The sequence below is a fragment of the Lineus longissimus genome, chromosome 5 (genome assembly GCF_910592395.1).
Source record: "Lineus longissimus chromosome 5, tnLinLong1.2, whole genome shotgun sequence".
In the NCBI taxonomy this organism is placed as follows: Eukaryota; Metazoa; Nemertea; class Pilidiophora; order Heteronemertea; family Lineidae; genus Lineus; species Lineus longissimus.
Genome location: NC_088312.1, coordinates 7,230,836 through 7,250,118, shown reverse-complemented (window position 1 = coordinate 7,250,118; position 19,283 = coordinate 7,230,836). Strand labels below are relative to the sequence as shown.

The 19,283-nt window shown below is 41.3% G+C and overlaps 1 protein-coding gene across 1 annotated transcript; it reads left to right on the top strand.

The window, feature by feature from the left end:
- The first annotated feature begins 1,191 nt into the window (after positions 1 to 1,191).
- LOC135487753 (gamma-aminobutyric acid type B receptor subunit 1-like) lies at positions 1,192 to 18,896 on the top strand. Its single transcript, XM_064771823.1, has 16 exons — positions 1,192 to 1,548; positions 10,451 to 10,588; positions 11,117 to 11,287; positions 11,547 to 11,648; positions 11,966 to 12,031; positions 12,450 to 12,629; positions 12,792 to 12,963; positions 13,372 to 13,533; positions 13,927 to 14,043; positions 14,539 to 14,689; positions 15,136 to 15,277; positions 15,705 to 15,812; positions 16,069 to 16,191; positions 16,481 to 16,621; positions 17,123 to 17,311; positions 17,716 to 18,896. The coding sequence occupies exons 1-16, from the start codon at positions 1,318 to 1,320 to the stop codon at positions 17,821 to 17,823; spliced, it is 2,301 nt and encodes a 766-aa protein (XP_064627893.1). The 5' UTR covers positions 1,192 to 1,317; the 3' UTR covers positions 17,824 to 18,896.
- Positions 18,897 to 19,283: the final 387 nt, after the last annotated feature.

Genomic DNA, 19,283 nt, shown 5'->3' with positions numbered 1-19,283 from the left:
ATTGTCTCGACTTTCTCACCGTGTTTGCAATGCGGTGGAAGTGGCCGAAATTTAGTTTCGCAAACCATCTATTACACGATATTTACATGTTACATCGATACTGTGTAGAATAAGGCCTCCCTACAGGAAACCCCTGAGTGAAATGCTGCTCGGGGAACTTTCTACACTTCCAGGCCTCAACTACATGCCGAGACGCGGCCTCAATGAAATATATTATAAATGTCACCAAAAGCCGTCGGACATGTCTAAAGGCCTATTACAAAGAGCCATATCAAGCCGGGGAGAACATTACTTGACATTCTATCAACAAAAGTGATTTTCAGATATCATCTTGCCGGAATAAAGCCATATTGAAATATCGGAACAGCAGTCCATGCTGGTCAATGGTGTCCAACATTCTTTTCTGACTCAGACTGAGGCCAAGAACAAGGGCCTACAATTCGCCAAGCAAGGGCATCGTTAGTGAACTCACGAAGTGCAGAATAACCAGATGCTGTTGGGGAATCATTACATTATGTGGTTCAATGGGGACGGCTCCTGAATGATTTGACAGTACTGAACTTTGAATCATCCTGCTTGAAATCCAATCTCCCGCGTCTCCCCGCATCTCGTGTCAATCAATAATCTTTGACGTACCTCAACGGAGTCAATGTATTTTTGGAATAATATCCATACATAATTGGTCAAATTCCCATTGATAGTAGGTTCGGTTACTTGTCTCGCCTCCCGATGAGTTTTCAGGCTGCAGATACCACAGCGCGCGCGACCTTTTAAAGAAATCAATCGAGAGCATGAACACGTCGATGTTCTCAGGTCCCCCTCTGTGGTTTCAATGACATCATCACTAGATGCGCTCTTCCCTGGCTGTATCTTTACACCTGTCACTCCAAGCAATCATGGTCATCTCTCGATTAACTAACCCCATAGATACCCTGTTTTTTCTATGAATTGTGTGAATATTGCATTTTCCTGACGCAATGAGTGATCGATCTTATTAAACAACTCACCAGCGCTTGCTATCAACAGCGATCGGATTAAACTACATAGACTTCACATTATCATTAGTAGCAGGAATACACTTCTGGTGGATGTTAATCTTGATATAGAATTATATAGTTTATCTTCTAATTTCACATTTGAAACACAGTTATATTTTGAAGTTCTTATGTGTTCAGACTCCTTCTTCATAATTGTCATCATCCTCTAAAAAATATTGGACGGAGTCTTGTCATATCAACGAATTTGAATCTGAAACACGGAGGAGGGAAAATTGCATATCGTCTCCAGATTGTGGGTGACATCACCTTGGATTTAGGTATGAGGATTTTGTCTATTCTATTCTCCCTCCCGCTGATCGTGTTGCACAAGACCAATGGGGCAACCTCCGCCCCCAAGAAGGACCTGTACCTGATGGGTCTCCTTCCGTTTGGCGGTAGTTGGCCAGGGGGAGAACTCGTCCTGGCTGCTTACAACATGGCCTTGGAAGAGGTGAACAGGAAAGACATCTTACCTGGGTACCAGCTCAAGTTACATTATGAGAAGTCAGAGGTAAGTATTATCTTCTTCCAATCCCCATCTCATGATCTACATGTACATGCACATGTAACTCTTCATATAATTATTCGCCCGAAGACCCCCAATTCGAACGCCCAGCTTCTGCCAATCGTCTCCCTATAAAATATGACGTACTCTCGAGTTAGCCTTCTTTTACCATCTACATCGATCTTAATCGAGTTTTGCAGTCAGAACAAGACTTGCGAGTTTGCTCCGTTAGGCTTAGTGGTATTTAGCGGAACCTGCTATTAAGTTAGTAGCGCCGACTAAAACTAAACTGTCCAGGTTTGAACAAGCGGGCCCTTGACTCTCGTGTTGTACTATACGAGCGCTTATCTGCGATACGGAAGTGCAAGAGATTCCTTGTTTAGACAGACTGCCAAGTGGTCTAGTCAATGGTGTGAGGTTATATCAGATGATTGAACTGGTGATAGCATAGCAGACACGCCCATGGTGGATACTGAATGTTCTAGATAAACGTCGATGGCCAGGTTTAAAATAAGATGAAAGTTCAAGTATAGAACTTTGATAAAAGTGAAAATCTCGTTTTATCGATAAAGGCAAATCAATAGAAGGCGTGTTTGAGCAAAGCAATTACAGCTTAACTGACTTATTCTTGTTACAGTGTGGTCAGGTAACTTATTGATGTTCGAAATATTGATATTTCGACACATAAAAACATATATTGTATTTAGGATTTAATTTGGTAAGCATGAGTCTACGCTCAATATATCAGACGCAAGGGACTCCACGCCCTGGGGATAGAATAATGGTTTTTGTAACAACGTAACCGGTAAAGCGAGCATCAAATATTTCCATACACAAGTTGTAATGCCAGGTGCTCTAATCCACGTTTGTAGCAGACATCGAAATGTACATGTATAGGCTCTCTCCTTCTCCATATGCGTGCCCCTCCACCTACTCAGCTGGAATATGCAACAACTCTACTGGCGAGTTCAAATCTATAATGGGTCCACCTGTAACCATAAACTAATATACACCATTACCATTACCTCAGGTCTCCTCAATATTCTTCTCTGTGTAATGGCTGCAATGGCGGACTATGTCACGTCGCGTGTGGCGGCTGGAGTGGTGGTTTTCCAAGGGCCTTCCACTAATTCAACTGCTGGCACATGTCACAACCGAGGGGCCAGCTACATTGTATCTGAAGTGGAGCTACCATGTGACTCTAACTAATACACATAATTCTCTAGAAACCATGACCGGCACTACATGTACCTCAGAGTTTGAAATAACATAAAAACCTTTTTCTACGGATATTCTATTCTGGGTCATTTTAAACTTTTACATCGAGTCTGTTGTCGTCTCTCTCCATTTTCATGCAAGTGCCCCTCCGCTTACTCAATCACTAAATGCAATAGTCCGGGAAGCCATCTTAAACATGATTCAGACATTGCCGCTTTATTACTCACAGCCATCAAATCTGAAACTTTGATTCAGCAAAATCAAAGCGAGTAACCCGCTAACATATACACCGTCGCATAATTTAGATAAAAAACTTTCGGTATTTCACCGACAGTTTTGGCTATGTCCAGAAGTGACCCGTCGGTTGCAATGCGCAAATTAGGTTTGGGAGAAATACCCTTCAGCCTTCCCAGGAATGAAACAATCACCATCTCAAAGCCATGGCCATTCCACTGAGGGGGCTTCCCCAACTTCAAAATGCAACGTGTCCGGATACCGTAAAACAGAGATGGACTTCGTAAAATACAAGACTGTCTTAATGACAGCTGAGCTATTTGATTTACAATTATCTTGTCCGATTTGATTGCACGATTTCTTTTTATGTTCGTTAGATGTACTGTTCGTGTATAGTTATTATTCCTGTGATAACGTAACAAATAGCAGCTGGAATCAATGCATAAATTGCCGGTGATATCGTAATCAATCGTAAAATAAAAATTCAATAAGATTGATGGATGTAGGTCTACTGGACCAACTTCATTTGTGTAAGCAGTGTCTATACAGATGATCACGTCATACAGCATGGCTCTGATACTGCGGTCTCTCATCATACATATCAGTATGCCCTTGTCGAGAGCAGGGTGGAACTTCATCTTGTCCATCACTGGGCACAACGAGGGAAATGATAAGTTTCCTGGATGGAAAAAGCCTCTCTTGTAATCGTATAAGAAGAAATGCGGAGAAGAACTCAAAGAGATCTGCCCGGCGAACAAGAAATATGAGTTAGTGTTTGTTTCCAAAATGCAAAATATCGGTTTGGCGTACTCTGTATAATATGACGTATTGTACAACACGTGATATGTAAAAGATTTTGGGTCAAGGCCATAGACGACGAGATGGTCGTGGGGGTCAGACTGCCCCTTCACGTTGACGAAGAGAAGATCTACATCTGTGATGAACTTACTTTCGTCATCTCTGCCAACTCTGACTGGTGGCCTAAAGTCTGCTCGCCTGCCTTCCCTGTATATCAAAACCCTTGGTTCCTTTCCAATAGATAGAATTAAATATTAACCTAAAGGCCACTTAAAAACTTCTGTCACTTTTTATCTTCCAACAGTTTCTAACTAAATGTACATGTAAACAAATTACCCAAGACTGGTAAAAAGATATCGTCATATTTGCGTGGTCGATCGATCGGGTCAAACGCAGCTACAATCTAACCATTGACACGAGGTTCAATTCACCGCTTTTTGAAAAAAAAGTTGACCGGAAGTAGGCATAACTTTATAGTAGGGCCTAAGGAACACATACTTTGACACATTTGATTAGATGATACGACCGGGGCTATCCCTAAATTATTCTTTCGGAAATTGCTGAAATACCGTCAGGTTATAATCTTTGACGGTGAATATATATTTGCAGATCTAAAGTGCCGCCAGAGAAACACCCTCGTTTGCGATTGTACGCCCAAAAAGTGATAGATGTCACACAACCTTAATACTCTACAACGCTTCATTCCGAAGTCATATGGATGGATGAGTTCTTGCTGTAGGGGGAGGTCAATGGCAATACGCTGCAAAGGGATGTTGGTTCCATGGCCTATCATACTTTCATGGGCATGACCCATCTCACACAGCAAATAAAGACCGCTACACTGACTATTCGCAGTCGATGAGAAACAAAGGATTGTCCCTTCACGTGGCCTTTCTAAACCATATGAAAGACTGGAAGTAATGTCGTATCCACGCGTGTGTCTCCAAGACAGGTTACTGCGACAGGCTTTATAATGATTTGCCTTGGCTAAAAATTCAACAAATACCAGAAAGCGATAATTTGCATAAGACATCCTTGTAAGATCAACGTTATTAATTGCGTTGTGGTCACCGAAGCTTTTAAACGACGTGCGATTTGATAAACGGATTTGTTTTGGATGACTCGAAGTCCAAGTCATATCGAAGATATTCATTTCCATGCCTAGCCTTCCTTTACATTCAAAGAAGAACGTGGTTTCGGTCATGATGATGTTCCCTATGGGCCCTTTTTTGTTCGTCCGAAAACCCGCACATTTCCAACTATCGTCTATCAAAACTTTCGGACCAAAACCCCCCTTCTTATAGTCATACGTAAGAATGTGACGCGAGGTTTTTACTAACACTAGTAAATAAGGTTCATACAGTTTTGCCAGAAAGAAGCCCCTCTTGTAGAATTTTGAACTGCAAGTTCTTCTCAATGTGGTGTTAGTACCAGTGCTGAACTGGCTATAGACTAGTACTCTAAAATACCGAATAGGGGTTTCAGCGTAGCCTACAATAATATGTCCCTGGGTTGTGCAGCATTGAATAAAACCTACTAGGTCTCTGAATGCTATTGGGGGTATGAAAGTGACCTTACGTCTGATACGGTAGCCAATGAATGATATAGCCTGATCCCCAATGCAATGAAATGTGTACAGTAAGTAACGTTCTTGGCAACTACATCCAGGGTTTAGGCCGAAGGCCATCCCATACAATATGTGCCCTCTTCTTTTACATTCCGTATAGCCTCGCTAACTACATGCCACGCACTCTAATTCTCTACACAAATGCCATTCTCTCAACACAACTGACCTCACGTAACTTTTGGGCAAGTCATAGTGGGGCACCACAGATATAGTAACATTCTCACATTCTTTTCGCACTTTTATTCCCTCTTTCCCTTTACATCTTCCCTTCTGCTTACTCAAGTGGTACATTTCAAAGCTCCTAATACAGCGATCTATACCAAAAATCCTTCCTAACAGGCCAGTGATCGGGCCTATGATATGCATGTAAGTCAAAGCTTAGGTCAGTTTAGCGACCGCTAATTTGTTTAGTGACCGCTACTAAAGTTAATAGTGGAACCCTTGAGGTGCCGCTAAATCTTAGCGGAACCTCATTGCGGAGCCAGGTTCCGCTAACTTGGCGCTTGCTTCATAGCGGCAGCTAAGACTCACGGCACAAACTTGGCAACGCGTGATCACTGATCTCTTAGAAAGGTATTCACGATATTTGGCTACTGTTTACCTTCTTCTCATACATCCGGCAACCTGATTTCTCGTAAGTTTCCCCCTTTTCCATACAGGTGCCCCGCCTCTTGCTCAGCTGGCATGTAGACATGCTGTCTTTCCGATGCCAGATATTCATCGTAGAGCATCCCAGACACAATACTGCGCAATCTATGACCGATCTTATCGCAATGTTTCCACTATCCGGTACTGCCAAGGCTATACCTTTGATAAGACCATGGAATTTTATATTCCTCTGGTCGTTCATATTTTTAGACAGAGCCTAAAACGAATGTAATCTAGTAAATGAATATCATGTCAACGAAAATGTCGCTTCTTACCTGCAGAGCAGGCGGCAAATATCTTATTCAAACACATGTCGGTGCATTATACAATTCCACGGGTCCACAAAAATTCAGAAATGGGAAACATTTTTTCGCAAAATGACCTGCATGAACTGACATTATGGTAGTGAAAATCATGTGTAACTTTTTAGAAGCTTTTCGGTCGGCGCAATATCTGTGGGTTAGCACAATGAGACACGCTGCGACAGGGCTTTGGCTGGCATCATGTCACGTCGTATCGCATAGGGCCACACCATAGAAAAACATAGTCTGCAACTAGAGACAGCGCAATCTCGTTTAGTTTTGACTTGTAGAGGTGCAAAATATCGCATTAACGTTGTCTTGGAGAAAAAAAATCAACTTTGAACATCGTTTAGACGTTGGTTTGTACAAGCAGTCTAAGGTGCATACGTGTCAACGGATACGTATATTCTGCAGTAGGTCACATTGTATCGAAAAATAACCAGTAGTGTTTTCCGCCGATCAGCCAACAAAAAATCGTATAAAACTGGTCTTTCCACTTTACATCGTATTCGAAACCTTAACCGGTACCAAGTATTAACGGGAAAAGGAGCACCCAAATAGATAGATATCATTCGGGTACAATTAAGTCTATCGTTTCACGTATACTGCATGATATATGAGATGGTTGTTAACACGGTACAACTCTGTTGATTTAATGGTTGCCAACAAATGCAATATCGTGTAGACAGACCTTCACCTCTGACCTATGTCACCCATGTCCCTGTTGATCTAATTGGCTTATGTTCGGTGTTGACCTAGTACCTGGTGAAACGCTGTGACCTTCCCTGTGGAACAGGTAATGTCTGTTTACCACCCCCCCCCCCCCCCATCTGCTTACAAGGCTTTTCAATCTATACTCCCATCTCATATAATTCAGATTTAACGACGTGCAGTGAGTGGAAAAGGCCTGATTCTCAAGATGCTAAAACCGTCGCCGTCCGAATAGAAGCCGTCGGGGGAGAATTGACATTTTTTCCTACTGCTGCATGTGTATTTATATAGTGCAACAGGCTACATGAATATTTACCTGATGCTGATATTGCCAGAGATAAGACTTTATGATATCTACCAACTGTACGACAACCTGTACTCCGAACGTGCGATGCTGGCAATTTCAACCAAGCCAAATCGATCTCAAACAGCCCAAGACGAAGTAAACGGCCATTCTGGCTTACCATTGGCGTTCTTCCTTCGTCCATAGTTTGACGAAGTGACGTAAAACCCCAGGTATGCCCGAATGGTAAAGACTAGACTGATTCAGGATGGTTACGGACGAGTTTAGGGTGAACCTGGGTTGAAGCGGACTGGAATAGCGCAGTGGATGACGTCGGGCTCAAGTGCTACACGAAATGTTAAGGGTAAAATTCGGTAAGCACTTGTTCCAAGCTTCAGTGTCCTACCACAGAGAGTCTCGCGGACACCAGAAAAGTAACACTATTACATTGCTGCAACACCACGATGGAAGTACAATGACGTGTACCATGATATCTCCTCACGTAAATGTATGATCAAGTATTTCGAGGAAGAAACAACGCTTATTACGTGTAGTTTTAGTAACACACTGGAACAAGTTTAACTTAGCAAGTTTACCGACTGACCCCCACAACCTTGGCTGTCACTGACTCAACATCTCGAAATGCGTTTAGTAGAGCATCTCATGTCATTGAGAACATTAAATAAGTTTGAATAAAGGTTATTTAATCGTCCTAATGATACGTGAACTGAATCTGAACAAGTTGAAATCGAATTTACGGCTACTGAGGTAAAACCACGTCGGTCAGTGTTGATTACGTTCCTCGGCAAGCCTCATATATGATCATGATACATCATGATCCGTACAGCTTAACTACATGTATATACCCTTGAACCCAAATCCAACCGCGACAACGCGAACCAACTCATCATTTTACGCTCTTCCCAAGCCTATAACTATCACAAGTCTCGGGCGCGGTAAAACGAATTAAGGGTAATGAGGAATGCTGCGGGAGAGTTTACATCATTCTAGCAGGCCCTTCTCCGAAACACGGGAACTTTACCGTCACAAATACTGTCATTCTAATCAATTGATAGATGAGGACTGTCTTCTATGTCTTTCTGTTACCTGTCCCGATGCCATGAACACTGGAGTTGAACATTTTGTCTTGTTCGATGCCATGAACGTTGAACTAAGTATTGAACTCCTGGTCTTTCTAAACACCCGTTATTGTCATTTCATTACTTTTCAAGTGGAGTAGTTCAATAATAAATATATTGTATATGAACTGCTTTCATCAATAGAAATCGAATTGATCGGTCTTTTTCTAATCATACATTTATCTTTCATCTATTGTCTGACGTGATTTCATACAACGCCCTCCAGCGTTTGTTTTTTTGTTACGTATCTGATGATATGATAATATAGTTTTCAGTAAGTCTGCCTGCTATAACGAGAATTCAGTGTTTGTGGCCGGCGGGGGGGGGCTCTTTTGGCTAAGGTGTTGCCCTTGCTAGTGTCGATTGCCAGGCACACATCTGAATACTGGACATGATTTCTGTCACCACACGCTTTTTGACCACAATGAATCAATTCATGAAGTAGTACCATGAAATATCGGGCTTCCATTGAAATGATGGGTTCTAAGAAACTGTTAAACGTGGTTCTTCACCATGCTCCACATTAATCTGTCAGCTGAGAATCTTTGTAAGTACTTGTACATATACAATTTACCTACAAACAGAAGTAATTCCAAGAAGAATCCGATCCTTCCTATTTGATTATAGCGTGACACTTTATCTGGTTGTTTATTGGTACTGCCATGTAGATATTGACATCCCCCCCTACAAGGACTGGTGTATTTGCAAATTATATACTAGCACGTAAAATGGGCGTGTTATGGCTTCAGTTATGTTATTAACTTGCCATATAAACGAGGAGAATAGGTTCCTCGTATTACATCAATACACATAGATCACTGCCTGCTTTAAAGTATACAAGATATTTAAGAGACGATAGAACATTAACGAGATCTATTGCGAGAAATTTCGAATTTTAGGAAGCAATGCCTTAATCTGCCTAAAAAATCAACCATCATAATCATCAGCGTCCTCCAAATTGGAGTGTGTGAAAAATAGAGAGATGCCTCTGAGATGCCTATGATATGACATAACAGCCGGTATGGTTAGGCAATCATTATTCAATGCTTACTTTGAAATGCTTCAGAATATGAATTCTAAATTCTCCTCGGCCGGAGCAGTCATTTCGGCAACAACCACGGATGCCGCCTCAGTTTTTGCCCACATGATAGTTCGCAAAATTAATCAGGAGAAGAATGGTATATCTATATTAGCTTCGTTCAGTTGACTGGTGTACTGGATGTCTTGGCAACAGGATGAGTTCAGGTAGAATGAGTTCATTTTTCGTAGCAAATGACTGGCATATAGCTACACAATGTCATAGCAATAAATTCACATCTATCTTTTTAGCCAACCCAATCCTGAGCGGTTTCTTGAGAGCAATAACAAATACTACTTTTTAGTACGTGAACGTATCTATAAGCATCCATTAATTACACTCCGGTGTAAAAAAAACTGCCGCTCAAGCGCGATGAGAATTTGCCATCTTGTAAAAACTTATAACACGCCCGGCTGGGCCAGAACAAGGCAAACCAGCCTCATCAACGCCGTACTCTCATCCATACAATGTATTCAATTAAAATCTCATGCATTTTTAGCAAGGACAGGTGTGATATCATTAGCACTAATAACCTTGCCAGAATTTCCCGTCTTCCAGTGAGAACCGGAAATTACGGAGACTACCCCAGTCGTCTTTGGAATGAAATATCCGGCAGGCAAAGATCAACGATCTTGACCCAATTCTTTTGAAATATCGAACAGCATTCTCCCTGGTGGGCTGAAGATTTGAAGACATCAACAACGGTAATCAAGATGACGAATAATCTACCTGACGGCAGTCATTTTGAGTGCTATACAGTTTTACTGAGCCCCTTACATGAGGATGCTTTGGGATTCTTCTCTTAGCCTTCTTTGTTGCATCGGACATTCCTAAAATTATCACAGAATTATTATCCTTATGTCGTTACAGTGTGATATAGGTACCAGCATCAATTCCATGTACCGACTTTTCTACAAGAAACCAACGAAGATCATGCTTGTTGGCCCAATCTGCTCACATGCGTGTGAGGTCACCGCTCAAGCCGGGAAATTCTGGAACATAACACAGGTTAGTACCAATACCGTGCATCTACATCTTTGAGTCTCATTCCCCAACAGTCACTCCATCCGGATCGGAGCAGATATTGTTAAGTACCAACATCTTATGATATCACATAAATGGATGACCTATTGATCGATCTTGGAGCTAATGTAAGCTAATTAGGGCACCACTTGCCAGCACGGCATCAATCAGATGGTTACAAGTACTTTGATACATCGATACGACATACATGTAATATGTTGTCGTGTTACACCAGAGTATCACGACGCCTGAAGCCTTTAATCGTTACAGTATAATTTTTACATTGTATTTTGAAGGATTGAAGCAGGTAACATCACTGCAATTGAAACTACTGTTCCTAGTTACGTAAGCAAAAGACAATATTATGAGTAGCTTCGCTGTGTAATTTTTTTAGAGTTTTCTAATGAAAATGTCAAAGAACAATGGAGATGAGAAGTATTTCACCTGCTTTCTTTGGTTACTGCGACCAGTGGAGTGGAGAACAGAATAAAGTATTCGTCGCTTCTATTTTAGATATCCCCTGGTTGTGGCACAGGCACCCTCTCCGACAAATCACTATATCCGTACTTCATGAGGGTAAATGGGCCAGACCAGCTCGCCAACACCGCCAGGATTGCATTTCTCAAGAAACACGGCTGGGCCAGAATAGCCACCGTTTATGAAACAACAACATTGTTTTCATTGGTGGGTATGCCAAATTTTGAACAGCGGTTTTCAAAATCTGATGCATGTGCTTCTAACGGAAGTCTTTTAAATCTGCTGCCACGACGCAGAATTTAGTATTAGAGAATGTCAATTCTAGTTGTTGCTGTTAATAAGTGAAGCGCATAATGAGTAGACTCTTAGAAATAAAGGTTTTTAGAGCTTTTCCGGGAAACGCTAATGTTGGTTATCAATAGCCATTAGCCTATATTAACTACATGTATCTAGTTTGTATTAATAGGTTGTGAAAGACCTCCAAAAGAGATGTACTGAAGAGAACATTACGACCGTACGATCAGAAACTGTAACAACAGACGTCAAATATCAGGTGGAAAACCTTAAGGTAAAACACATACTTTGTCCGTAGCACAAGGTTTTTTACAGACTTGAGTCAATGAGGCACAACTAAACTAGAATTGAAACTGCCAACAGCTTCAACACTGGTTCCGATTGTCGGCACCAACTAAATGCTTGTTTCTAATGAAAAATACCTCTACGGAAATCACTCCCTCCAGAGTAATTAGTTTAGATCATGTTTGGAACCAGGACGGAATCAAACTCGTGACATCATCAGACAGACGAAATTCCCAGTAAGAGTACTCTTGTGATGTCATTATGCCAAATCAAACCTAAATTTTGCAGTACGTTCTTATTCTTCAGAAATATGGTGCCCGAATAATATTCATATTCACTTACCAAGAACTTGGAACAAAGATACTGTGCGAGGTAGGTCAGTCAGATAAGTATCATTTTCTGTGCCATTATAGTTGCGAATAATTTTGCTACTCAAACCCAACTCTACTGATAGGACCCTCGTAAAATTGCTTACCAAAGCTTTTTAATCACGTGCATTATGTTCTTATACTACATGTCCATTATGTACTATCTGTTCTGTGTATCTTCTGTGTCATTGATGCATTCGATATGAATTTATTTCACCTTTTACATTTCGTTTTGGGAGGTTTTATCAAATGAATGAAATGAATATCAAATAAAATAAACAGTTGAGGGTATGTGATACATTTGTCAACAAGTTCAGATGGTCAGCTGTGATGGACGTATTCGGTCAATTACTGACATCTTTGAAATGGATAGAAGCATGCTCCGAATGAGTGATACAACTTTTCCCTGATCCTAACTTCAGGCTCTAAAAACTGGAATAGTTGGTGCTAGATATGTATATATCTTCCCAGCCTGGTGGGACGATAACTGGTGGACGATAGACAAGGAAACCGAGGCAAGGATCAACTGTACTCGCCAAGAGCTCGCCAAAGCGGCATCTGACACTTTCGGAGTCGCCAACTTGTTTGACAATCCCTTTACAGTGAGTATCGGCAGTGAAAGGCAAAACTAGAGAACCTTCCAACAACCACGTGTTTTTCATCAGGTCCATAAAAATGCTAAGAGCGAGGAAACCACACAGAGAATGAAGTGAATGCAATATCACGTAAATATTGTAAATACATTGATAATGATTTATTTCTAGAACATCACCGGTATCGCCAACATAACCGCGCAGGAATTCGACCGTCTTTATACAGAGACAAGTAACTTCACCAAAGTGGATTTCGGCTACCTTTTGGTGCCTTCCGCATACGATACGATATGGACAATAGCCTTAGGGTTGAACAAGGCCCAAGAACGGATGGAACGAGAAGGTATGAGAGTTTATTTTGATCGACCGGGCCAGGTATGATCTCGAATAAGAATGGCGACAGTTCTTTCACTCAGTTTGGCCATCTTTTGTCCACACCTAGCTCACTTCATGAACTACTTACTGAATCCTCGATTCTTACCTTAGCTCTTACGACAGTTTCTACTATAACACACTCGCTAAAGGATGCCAACAACAGCCACGTTTGACCATCTTACAATCAGGTTTCTAACTCTGTTGCGCCTCACAAGTTTTGAAGTCCGTAGCGGGTACGGAGGTGAGCTTTTGATGTAGTAGAAGGATTTTTGTCTTTATCTAAAGAAACTTGGTGAGACAGGAATGAAGCTACCAAAGGTAACTGTTTACCATGATTAAGGATAGACTCCTCAGAAAGGCTTTTCTTCCATTGAAGGCTGGAACAGAACATTAGAAGACTTTACCTATTCCGACCTCAACATGACGGAACTAATTCTTGCGGAGACCAAATCAGTGGACTTCATGGGCGTGAGAGGGAAGGTGGCCTTTACACCTGAGGGAGATTGCTACACACTTGGCCAGATCACACAGGTTCAGGGTAAGTGGCTTGGGTTCATTGTCACAGGCAGGGAGAAAGGTGGCCGTTCGAGGGGAATTGATACTAGGCTGCACATCATTGCAACAACGAACTTGTTCAGAATATGCCAACTGCATTATCCACTTGATCCTAACTGTCAACGAAAGTGGTATTTTGCGAGAAGACAGGCTTGGCCCGTGCTGTGACCATCAACTAGTCGTCAACACAACGGAAACACAAATCCTGCATATTTCTTGTCTCTGGCCCTGACCACATGCTAATATGCACGCACGCCATTGCAAAGGGAACGCCTTTAGCCAATACAACGAAACTGTCAACAATCTATCATTATCTGATTATCTTACAATTAAAGAAACTATGACTGGCACTTACTGTCCGCAACTTCTTTTACAGAAAAGACATTTGCAAATGGCACTGCGTTTCTCAAGTCAGTTCGCCTGATGATCTACAAAGATGCGACAGGAAACGAGTCAGAAGAACTGATAACCAGAGGGAAACCGATATGGAAAGGTGAGAATGGGATAGTTATCATCGAAGTTCTCTACAAACATCTCCATTAGCTAACACATGTATTTGACTGATCACGACTGTTAATAGTCGCATCGTCAAACTGCCCTCACAATGGTTGGAGATCATGATATTTTCAAACGCGACATCGGGTGCTTGTTAACTCATATTTCTTCTAATAGGCCACCTTTCGTGTAGTATTTTGGTACTTCGGATATCCTACCGTGTTTCTAAGTCGTGTGATGCAAGTCATCACGCCGCATATCCGTGATCATTAAGCTATAAATGTGCTTCATCACAACACAGGTAGATGTCTCACTTGTTCTGCTGAAATTGACGAAAGTTTCCAATACTTTCTTGGCAAAGCGTATGATAGAATGACTCTGCGCTGCCACTTAAGGGTTTTTATTCCTTCTGGCAGCGTTGCAGTATAAAATACATCTACAAGTCAGAGTCTTTAAACTCGCTTCTTTTATGATAACTTTCTCTTTTTTCCAGGAGGGAAGCCTCCCAAAGACAGCATGACCACCCTTTTTGAGCACATCCACACCAGCGTATCCATCTACGCCGTCATGACCTCTATAGCTGTCATTGGTATTTCTCTGGCCTGTTTCTTCTTGCTCTTCAATCTTTATCATAGGAAGAAAAGGTACAGATTCGTTAGTTGACCCTCTCCTTTGCTACGAGCGACATGAGCGCTAGCTACATTTGCACTAGTCTTGTTCTCCCTGCGTTGCCTGCCTTTGAGTCGGTGCACGTTTCAGACGGAGTTGAAGTGGGGTCATTGAGCTCTGATATACTACTATATTGACCCCCAATCCATTAAATGACAGTTCCAGTATGCTTATTTTTTACTCGCGGAAGAGTATACACGTATTGTTACAAAAAGCAGGGATCATAGATGTGATATACTACGACTGTGGAAAAAAAACAGGATGAAACGGGATGTGAGAAACATAAGAAACAGCTCACATGACTTCCATTACGATAGCTCTAAGAATAAAGACATCTGCTGTTAAGAAAGTAAGCCACACAATTTCTGACTTATTGCTTGAACCGTTTTCTAACTTATGAAATTTCAATGTTTTTTTCTAGAATCATCAAGATGTCCTCACCGAACATGAACAACTGCATCCTTGTGGGTTGTATCGTCATGTATACCACCGTTATCTTCACTGACTTTGGGGCCACCGCAGCTGAAGGGGAGAGACAAAATCTCAGTATTGCAGTTTGCAAGGTATGTCTTCAGTGCGGGAAAAAGAACTTGCGACTCCAACGCCCATCCGTTGGGAACACACAGATATTTCAGCGCCGAGATGCTGGCACATATATTGGAATTGTATGTGCCCTATTTGATTCAGTTTTTGGCCCGATTATTGGCAACTCATTCGATGTTCACACATCGGTGTGACACCCTGGTTGTGACAAAATCAAAGAATTGGTTGGAGGCACCTTCAAATTAATCGGGTCCTGACAAAAACACATTAAATGTCTGTACTCTTTTTAAGGGTACATGTATTCCTGTTATTTTGTACTTCTTATAAACCAGTTTCTTTCAACACCAACAAGGTCAAAGGAGCGCCGTTCTGTCATAGAGTCAAAGATGGCCCCAAAGCAAGTCATAATATTTGGGGTTTTGTGATATACAGTTTTTCACTTTCCAGTTGCCGGCCTTCCTGGCCTGTTGTGGGTTCTCCCTCTCTTTTGGGGCGTTGTTTTCGAAAACCTACAGAGTCCATCGAATATTCATCAATAAGAAAATGAAGCGACGGGTGAGTCAAAGAGACTTTAAGATATTCATTCTTAGGAGAGAGTACTTAATCGTTTTTCGCATCATGCTCGTTGTGTTGCTTCAAACACACAACGTTAGGAGCGCCAGTGTGCTTCTCCCTGAAGAAGCACCTCATTCCGCGCCGCAACTTTCTCAAGCAGAAGCAGCTCCTTCATTGTCAATCGAGTCATTTTACAAATTTGATATTTAAAATCAGACATTTCAGCCTAAAACTGCATTGCTTCTTGTTCTTGCAGATTGTCAAGGACATTCACTTGTTTGCTATGGTTATGTCATACCTGGGGATAAACCTTCTCGTCCTGATCGTATGGGAGGCCGTCAGTCCACAGACCTTAAATGTGAAAATCACGTCCACAAAGGTTGGTAATCAACTGGAGTCAGTGTGGCACACTACGTTAAGTCTAAATTCCCTGAGTGTTGATCCAGCGATATAAACGCTGGAGACACTGGAGGTCTACCCGTTTTATCACTGCAAAACGTGCTTCAAGGTGATGTTCGACATCATCCTGATGAGATTCGGGTAATTTCTCTTGTGCCTCGTCGGTGTAGTCTACAAAGTACTTGTAAATGAGGATGGTTTGGTATTTGATTTTGAACTTTGGCTCTCTGTTCTATAAGATTACATAATTGTGACTGCTTTCTTTCCAGGTGGTGGACGCAGACACAGAGACGAGCTACTGGGTGTACGTCTGCCAATCCCCATACTCTTCCCATTTCTCTTCAGTAATCTACGGAATCCAAGGAATACTTCTACTCTTTGGGGCTTTCCTCTCCTGGGAAACGAGAAAGGTAGTTACTGGGCTAGTGCTAAAATACGATAAGCATACCGTAAATCAACATAAAGATCGGTAAATGAACTTTTTCTGACAGTAAGTCACCCTTACAAGTTCCTGGACAAACTATAGCTTGTGAAGATATATTTGGGAGATGGAGCCGCAGATGCTTAGATACATAAGTGCATACACATCCATAAGGTTCTATGACTTCAACTGTCGGTGTGGTTGGCAAATCAGCCTTACGATAGACTGTCCTAGGGACAATAAGGATTCTGTTTTGTAATGCTCTTTTAATTTCTAGAGGTATTGAACTTCGAGCACGTTGCTATCTATGTTTAAAGAGGCATCGTGAATCAGCAAAATTTACTACATGTATATATAGCTTCGGTCATGGTCGCACAATTTTATTTTAGGTGTATGCCATCACATACGGTAACCGCCGTCACCGCCCCCGGATAGTAATCAAATCAGAGAAGAATCGTATACATTGTATATACATTCTATCTGCTTTTAGGTCAAAATTCCCGAGCTCAACGATAGTAAGCAGATTGGTATGTGCGTGTACAACGTCATTATTCTTAGCCTACTGGCTGTGGGGATGTCGTTCGCACTCGAGAACAAGGTGGACCTTATCTATATTGTCCGGGCCTCGTGTATCCTTCTTGGCACAACCGTCACGCAGATTATCATCTTTGTACCCAAGGTGCGTAAGATTTGACGACTATGCAAAACTTGTTATCACTTGATTGTTTGTATAGCGACAATATCGGTCTTGCAATTAGTCCATGTACGATGCCACCCAAAGAAGATAATGCACCATGCATTGAGATTGGTCACTTAAGACATTACAGATTGCTGGAAGTCGTATACGATGATCAATTTGCTTAGGACCATGTCTTTTATGTAAAATTTGCCTTTCTCTCGTTTTTTAGCGTAGCATGTGCCCCTTCTTTTTTCTTACATAGCTTTGCCCTCCTCTGGTTTTAGCTAACATGGCCAATATATCTGGCCTTGTCAACATTATGCTGTTTCTGCACTAGAGATTACTCTGGAAAGTAACCTGTTTTCTCTTCTTCCTTTTTTGTTATAACTACTCTTCTTCTCCAGGTACAGATGTTGATCTCGGGCGCTGTGGCCCCAGAGGACCTCAGTGAAGGCACAATCGGCACAGTCACCGCAACCATATCAGCCTCTGCCACGGGCGACAGCTCTTAATATCATACTCTCGTGGTTCGTGAACCCCTCGCACATACACTATCGACGAGAACAGTTTAGTTTACCGTCCGAAAGTCTTATATATCCAACATTATGACCTCGAATTCGCCATAAATCATTATAAGAATGTGGCCGTCCGAATAATATCATTCTTACTAGCTTAGTACACAATTTACTACCGTCCGAGTAATTGAAATTGTCTTTTAGAAATATTACTTATTGTACTCGTCTTGTACTATACTGTAACCCGGTAATGATTTTTTTAAATCATTTTTATGTGATATGTATCCTGATTTATATATTACATTGCATCCCGTCCGTACAGCTGATCGATATTCGACTAACACTATAAAATCACGTTTTGCACAATTTCATGATGTGTCCATATGCATTCGTGCAATCAGGTGGACCAGTATAGCACATGAATATACTGTAGTATAAAGTTGTATTAGATATCTCACAATATTGCTGCAACTGACATGAACTCTGTCCTTAAGGCTGACCTATGGTGGTAGTGGCCTCTTCATTTTTGAAATATGCCGTCCGACTGTCAATATATCCCTTTTATACATGTGAATAACATATACATGTGAATAACATATACGGGTAACTTCTAATGTTTTCTCTAACTGAAGCCATAAAATCCGTTTGTAAAAATCGTAATTTTGTCTGTATAAACAATTTCGTGGATTAATTCCATTTATTTAAATGAAACACTAGTAATTTTGAAAGAATTTTTGCGGAATGCGCACATACTGCAGGGGAAATCCGGAATGGATACCCTCGGAACCTGTCTATCATTTTTTGACAATATCTGAGAAACCGTACGGAAAACTGTTGTAGATGTGTTTCAAATGTGTTGTAAATGTAAGCACAATAATTTTTAAATAGACAATTTCGACATGCAAGCGTCCGTCCACGATAGCAGCCACCTTATTATCTTGGGGGCCTTGTATTTAATGCGTCGAAATATCAACTCTCAGTTTGGTAGGGTAACAGATACATCACCAACAACTGTACAGCTTTATGTTTGATTGTTAAACAGATAAAATACGAATGACGAAGAAATTGAAATTAGATACCAAATATATGTTATCAAATAAATATAATTTGTCCTACTTTCTCTGCCCCTTAAAGACCAACGGGAAGAACGAAATTTACTGCCGGATATCATGACACCTCCCGAATTATTCGATTGAGACAGTCTTTGAGATAAGGTTGCGTCAACACATGCCCGATGTTTCAAAATGGACATGATCCAGATTTCAGCAAACTTATTTGCTACATATTTTAAAACACCCACTTAAGCAGTTCCCTTAAAACTCCTTTTCGAGTTGAATCATGTCACCTTGGCATCGCCAGCCACAATGTGGACGACATTTTATAATCATGTTTCATGGTCATCCGCTTCCCAACCATCTTAGCCTTGATGTTTCTCTCACCCATCTATGTTAATAATT